We start from the raw sequence: 7,458 nt of genomic DNA on the forward strand, positions 1-7,458 counted from the left end.
CTTTTTTTCTGTTCCAACACAGCATTTTTACTTTTAGATAAATTGAGATCTTCACTCGATAAGGACAAAACAATGGATAGGTTGTGAAACGTTATGAAGTGGAGGTTGACACCCCTCTGATAATTAAAACTGAAACACTCAGAGTGGAGTACCTTGCCTTGTAATCTGATAAAGAAGTGTGACAAATGGTATAAGCTACCTCTCACTCCCACAATCTGTTATAAAGGAGTGGTTAAATGGAATGAAATCCTTTCACTCACTCTACAATTAACAAGTAACAATTTATTTATCTAACTCCAACAGAGAACAAATTAACAGAATTACTAACAAACAAAATAAGTCTCTTCTAACTACTACTTCCCTAATAAAACAAAATTCTGTTGGTATGCTGTTTCTATAACACAGATCCCATTTGAATGAGAATATTAATAAGAACAATAAATTAAAACTTAGTCTCTCAAAGATCACATGGAATGGATCCTTCTGAACTATCTATATCTTCTTCTGTCTTCTTCTTCTGTCATCTTCCTCTTTCCGAAATGCCTACTCAGTCATTTTCTAAAGTCAAGAATGTTTGCTAGACGTACCATATACCTTTATAGATGTGATGTGGAGTTGCCGGTGTTGGACTGGGGTGGACAAAGTTAAAAATCTCACAATACCAGGTTATAGTCCAACAGGTTTATTTGGAAGTACAAGCTTTCGGAGTGCTGCTCCTTCGTCAGGTAGCTAGTGGAGCAGGATCATCGGACACAAACCCTGCTCCAATACCTATCTGACGAAGGAGCAGCACTCTGAAAGCTTGTACTTCCAAATAAACCTGTTGGACTATAACCTAGTGTGTGATTTTTAACCTTTATCGGTAGTGTTTTTTTGAGAGCATGGCGATTTCTTTCTCAGATGGTGAGTTTGCTCTCTTCTTCAGATGACAGTTGGCTCATCCTCAATTTTCAAATAAAAACAATTTGTTAAATGCTACTGATGATGGACCAAATTCTTGCAATGTGATTGGTTTCCAGCTGTCAATGCCATCAGTTTTAAAATTCAATTGGCTTTGAATTGCTGAGTGTTTGGTTTAAATTAATTGGCCAAAGTAAAACTCATTGTCAAAACAAACCTGAAGGTATCCATTAACAAATCCAATTGTTGCATGTTTCCATTTTCAAGCTATCTGTACTATTCCCCATCTGCTAACAGAATTCTTCTCTGTTTAACTCTAAGTATAAAAAGCATTTCACCTCTTAAAGGAGCTACACACTGCTGTTCAATTCATGATTATTCTACCCAGCTTTTTAACAGTAATTTTATACTGTTGTTGTTTTGCAGAACAAGTTAGATTAAGTAAACACTTGGAATTTTAAAATGTTAATTAAACAGATGTAATAAAAAGAATAAATGTGTACAAGAAGCAACTATCCAAAATATATTAGGTTTATCTGAAGAAGATTTAAATGCTGTTATTTTCTCTTTGATGAATTCTTGTGTTGATATGTTGTTCCCTGCCTTTACTGTATATGTCCTTGTATATTTACATTCTATTGTAGCTCTGATGAAGGAAGCTGAATATTGATACTTTTGCTCATAATATTTGTGCTCTAGTTCATGCTAAATATAGCATATATATTTAACAAAACTAAGAGCCACATGGATTGCTTCTATCTCTCACCAACATATGACCATATTGAAGCCTACCATACATTTCAAAACTATCTTTAAAATTGCTATCAAAGCAGTTATTGCTTGTATTTCAGAGGGCTGTGCCAGGTTCCACTAATAGCCTAACTTGTATTGCAAATGGTGCAACTAGACTGACAGTTCAGTCAAATAGTAAGGTGTTCTGCATTGCTGGGAATGTCGTTTTTCAGGTATCATATTGAACTATTATAGATTGGTTACATGGGCATAAATATCACTTGGTTGGAGATCTCTCTCAGCATTGGGCCAATGTTTATTCCTCAACCAATTCATCCAGTTTACAGCAATTAGTTATTCATCACATTAGCTTATTTTACACAAAATGACATATGAGCAGAAATTGGGCCATTCAGCCCATCGAATCTGCTCCACGATCCAATCATGGCTGATAGGTTTCTCAACCCCATTCTCCCACTTTCTCCTCATAACCCTTAATTCCCTTGACAAATCAAGAACCTATCTATCTCTGTCTTAAATATACTCAATGACATGGCCTCCATCGCCTTCTGTGGCAATGAATTCCATAGGTTCACCAATCTCTGGCTGAAGAAGTATCTCCTTATCTCTGTTCTAAAAGGTCTTCTCTTTACTCTAAGGCTGTGCCCTTAGGTCCTAGTCTCTCCAACCAATGGAAACATCTTCCCAACATCCACTTTGTCCAGGCTATTCAGTATTGTGTAAGTTTCAATTAGATCCCCCCCCCCCTCATCCTTCTAAACTCCATTGAATATAGACCCAGAGTCCTGAAACGTACCTCATATGCAAAGCTTTTCATTCCTGGGACCATCCTCGTGACCATCCTCTGAACCTACTCCAGGCCCAGTACATTCTTCCTGAGATATGGGGCCCAAAACTGCACACAGTACTCCAAATATGACCTGACTGGAGCCTTATAAAGCCTGAGAAGTACATCCCTGCTTTTATAGTCATCTCAAAATAAATGCCCAAAGTTGCATTTGCCTTCCTTGCTTGGCTGCCGCATTTTTCAATCGAACGATAGTGATTGTAAAAAGATTGCACCTGTAATAAAGGGTTTCACAGCAGTAGGATATCTCAAAGTGTTTCAGCCAATGAAATTTATTTTGAAGTGCAATTTTAATGGAGGAAATAGCAGCCACTTTGGTACAGCAAGCTCCCATAAACTGCAATAAAAACAGATTGTGCTAGAAAACTCAGTAGTTATGGCACCATCTGTGGAAAGAGTAGCATTTAGCATTTCAAGTCAAATGTGATTGATTGGGATCACATTTCGGCATATATTTGACTCAGAACATTAACTGTGTTTGTTTCTGGCTCTACAGATGCTGCCAGACTTGCTGAATATTTCCAACACTTTCAAATTTTTATTTCTGATATTGAGCATCTGCTATATTTTGTATAATGATTATTCAATTTGTTTTTATAACGTTTATAAAGTGATGACTATTAGCCAGGACAGTGGAGAAAATGCCTCTGCTTTTCTTTGGAACAGTGCCATCTACCAAAGCAGTCAGATGGGCTTTAATGGGAATATGGCAAATTTGCCAGGGCAACACTCAGTACTGAATTAGAGTGTTAGTTTTGATTTTTGCACTGAAATCCTGGAGCAGAACTTGAACTTTGCACTTTGTGACTCAAAAGAAGTAATGAGATTGACAAAGCTAAAATTCTGTAGGCGCTGGAAATCTGAAATATGAACAGAAAATGTAAAATGTTTTGAGATATTGTAAATAAGTGCATATTATTTCATTCTAACTGGTAAATAGAGCAGTTTAAAACGTGATCAACTTTGTTATATATTTTTTTCAGGCCAGCCAACTTGGGGTATACAGAGCATTTGTGGATAACTATGAAGTCGCTGTGGAGACAGCAGAGAAGTGTTGCCAAGCCAACACGCAGTTTTCAGAAATTTCCGAGGTACTGTCTACAATTAATTATTAGATACATTTTATTTATAATTTGAACCATTCAAGCGCAGAAAAGAAAAACGTGAGTTGTGAGGAAGCATGAAACGTGCTTGAGTCAGTGTACTTGAGAGAAGAGAAAAGACTGAAAGAATGAGGTTACCAGCACAAAATGAGATCTTTAATATATTTGGTCAATACAGTTCTTTGATAGAGCAATTTAAAACTCAAATGATTGTGTGTTACGGTCACTTTCTGGCAGTCTTATCCCATGCATTTGCTACGCTTGTCGTTCTAAGAGCATAAGAAATAGGAACAGAGGGTGATCATATGGCCCTTCATGCTGGTATTCATTATAATCTTAGATGATCTTGAGCTTCAACTCTACTTTTCTCCCTGTTGCCTGATTCCCAGATTCTGAGAGACCAAAAGTTTCACCTATCTCAGCTTTAAGTATATTCAATTATTGTGCACCCTTAGGCCTTAAGACCATGAGACATAGGAGCAGAAATTAGGCCATTTGGCCCTTTGAATCTGCTCCGCCATTCAAACATGGCTGATAGGTTTTTCAACTCTATTTCCTGCTTTCCCCCGTAACCTTCGATCCCTTTGGTAATCAAGAATGTATCTACCTCTGTTTTAAATATACTTAGTGACATGGCCTCCATAGCTTTCTGTGGTAATGAATTCCGCAGACCGCTAGGGTGGAGAATTCCAAAGATTCACAATCCTTTTAATATTTCTCTTTATCTTGTTCCTAAATGATAAGCTCCATATCCAAAAATTATGTTGACTTATTTTGCATTTCCCAGCCAGGCCCTTTCCCAACCTTGAATGTTTAAATGAGATTCGCTGTCATTCTTGGAAAACAGAAGATATATATCAGTTTAAAACATGTCAAATAATGGAAGCATATATTAAAAGGATAAATGATCATACAACTGACGGAACAGATGTAAGCTCTGCAGACCAGCCATTGCCAGTTGTGAATAGTGGTCGGATCAACAATTAAGCAACTAACAGGAAGAAGAGGCTTTGCAAATAAACATGACCTTAATAATGGGGTAGCTCACCACATTAATACCAGAGATAAAGCATTTGTATCCATCTTCAGCCAGAAGTACCAAGTGGATAATCCATCTCAGCCTCTCCTCAAGTCTCCAGTGTCACATGCCAATCTTCAATTCAATTCACCCCACGTAGCTCAAGACATTTGAACTGAGACTATTTCCCTAAGAAATTCCTATAGTGATGTCCTGGAGCTAAGATTGACTCCCAACAACCACGGCCATCTTCTACTATGTTAGCTACGACTGCAACCAGTGTGGAATTCTCCCCCTCATCTTTACTGATGTCAGTTTTACTTGACTTCTTGATGCCAAACTTGGTCGAGTACTACCTTGATGTCACGGGCAGTCGCTCTTAGTATCAGCACAGAGAAAGTTCTTTTGTCTGTTGAATCTGTATTGGTCAAAAATAATCGCCTAGCATTCTAATCTATCTTCTAGCATTTTGAATGGAATTGAATTGAATTTATTGTCACGTATGCTGAGGCCCAGTGAAAAGCTTTGTCTTGTGAGCAATACAGGGAGATCACATAGTTAAATAGCATAGATAAGTAAATAGTAGGTAAACCGGCAAAAACAAGAAATATACAGATATAGGTGAATGCTAAGAGTTTGAGAGTCCATTCAGTATTCTAACAACAGTAGGGTAGAAACTGTTTCAAAACCAGTTGGTGCATGTGTTCAGGCTTCTGTACCTTCTGGATAGCAGAGGTTGTAGAAAAGCATTGCCAGGGTGGGATGGATCTTTGAGAATGCTGGCAGCCTTTCCTTGACAGTGGGCCTGGTGGATGGATTCTATAGATGGGAGGTTGGCCTTTGTCTGGGCTGAGTTCACCACTCTCTGTAACCGTCTCCAATCTTGAATGGTACAGTTACCAGACCAGGGTAGTGATAAATGCAGACAGGATGTTCTTGATGGCACACCTATAAAAGTTGGCAAGGGTATTTGCTGTCATGCCAAATTTTCTCAGCTGCCTGAGCAAGAGATGTAGTTGGGCCTTTGTAACCAGTGCGTCCACATGAAACCAAGAAAGCTTGTTGTTAATGACCACTCCCAGGAGTTTGACACTCTCCACTCATTCTACCTCTGTGCTGTTAATGTGTCAGGGGGACATGAGTAACATCCCGCTGAAAGTCAATAATGAATTCCTTGGTTTTGCTGGCATTGAGAGCTAGATTGTTCTCAGGGCACCATTTTTCCAGGTGTTCCACCTCCCCTCTGTAGTCTGTTTCGTCGCCATCTTTGTATGCATTGGCATCGTAGGTGTATGTCAAATACCTCTAAAATGTTATGAGGATTTCTACTTTTGCCACCTTACAGACAGTGAGTTCCAGATTCTAACCACTCTCTCCATGATTTAAAAAAAACTTTCCTCACACCCCCTTTTGCCCTTTACATTAAATTTGTGCCCATGGTCATTGACCCTTCCACCAAGCTGAAGTATTTCTTCCCCTCTACCCTGTTTATGCCTCATAATTTGATACATCTTTGACATGACCCCCACCTCAATCTCCTCTGCTCTATTAGTATGCTTTCCTTTATTGGTCAGAGTATTGAGTACCGGAATCGGGAGGTCATGTTGCGGCTGTACAGGACATTGGTTAGGCCACTATTGGAATATTGCATGCAATTCTGGTCTCCTTCCTATCAGAAAGATGTTGTGAAACTTGAAAGGGTTCAGAAAAGATTTGCAAGGATGTTGCCAGGGTTGGAGGATTTGAGCTATAGGGAGAGGCTGAACAGGCTGGGGCTGTTTTCCCTGGGAGGCATTTGGATGGGTATATGAATAGGAAGGGTTTGGAGGGATATAGGCCTGGTGCTGGCAGGTAGGACTAGGTTGGGTTGGGACATCTGGTCGGCATGGACAAGTTGGACTGAAGGGTCTGTTTCCATGCTGTACATCTCTATGACTCGAAGGTAAACAACCCTAGTCATTCCAATCTGTCTTCATAGCTGAAACTCCCCACCCCATGCAATATCCTGGTAAATCTCTTCTGCATCCTCTCCTGTGAAATGATATTCCTCCTGTAATGTGGATTCCGTAACTGCACCAAATAAACACTGCCTAACCAATGTTTTAAACAGTTCTAGCATTACCTCCCCTCTCTCAAACTCTGCCTCGGCTAATAAGGGCAAGTATCCCATATGCCACCTTAATCACTTTATCTACCTGATCTGCTACCTTCAGGGACCAGTAGATATGCATGCCTTGATCTTCAGTGGTTTTCTGGGTCCTATGTTCATCAAGTATTCTCTTGCCTTATTTGTTTTGCTGAAGTGCATTACCTCACACTTATCTAAATGAATTCCATTTGCCACTGATCAGCCCATCTGTAATCTAAAGCCCATTATTTATCAGACCATAATTTTCTTGTCATCCACAAACTTACTGATCAACCCTCCTACATTCAAGTTTAAATTGTGTATGTATACCCCAATTAGCCACGTTTCCTTAGGTCCTTCTTACCTTCACTGGATTAGTGGTGCTGGAAGAGCACAGTAGTTCAGGCAGCTTCTGAGGAGCAGTAAAATCGACGTTTCGGGCAAAAGCCCTTCATCAGGAATAAAGGCAGAGAGCCTGAAGGGTAGAGAGATAAGCTAGAGGAGGGTGGGGGTGGGGAGAAAGTAGCATAGAGTGTAATAGGTGAGTGGGGGAGGGGATGAAGGTGATAGGTCAGGGAGGAGGGTGGAGTGGATAGGTGGAAAAGAGGATAGGCAGGTAGGACAAGTCATGGGGACAGTGCTGAGCTGGAAGTTTGGAACTAGGGTGAGGTGGGGGAAGGGGAAATGAGGAAACTGTTGAAGTCCACAT

The 7,458-nt window shown here is 39.8% G+C and overlaps 1 protein-coding gene across 3 annotated transcripts in view; it reads left to right on the plus strand.

Moving 5' to 3' along the window:
* Nucleotides 1-7,458, plus strand: part of LOC122562879 (breakpoint cluster region protein-like) — a 477,748-nt gene that overhangs the window by 221,375 nt on the left and 248,915 nt on the right. For all 3 annotated transcript variants that reach the window (XM_043716190.1, XM_043716188.1, XM_043716189.1), the window contains exon 5: nucleotides 3,484-3,591. In XM_043716190.1, the coding sequence (XP_043572125.1) occupies nucleotides 3,484-3,591 (108 nt within the window). The remainder of the gene's footprint in view (nucleotides 1-3,483; nucleotides 3,592-7,458) is intronic.

Source organism: Chiloscyllium plagiosum, chromosome 25 (assembly GCF_004010195.1).
Source record: "Chiloscyllium plagiosum isolate BGI_BamShark_2017 chromosome 25, ASM401019v2, whole genome shotgun sequence".
Classification (NCBI taxonomy): Eukaryota; Metazoa; Chordata; class Chondrichthyes; order Orectolobiformes; family Hemiscylliidae; genus Chiloscyllium; species Chiloscyllium plagiosum.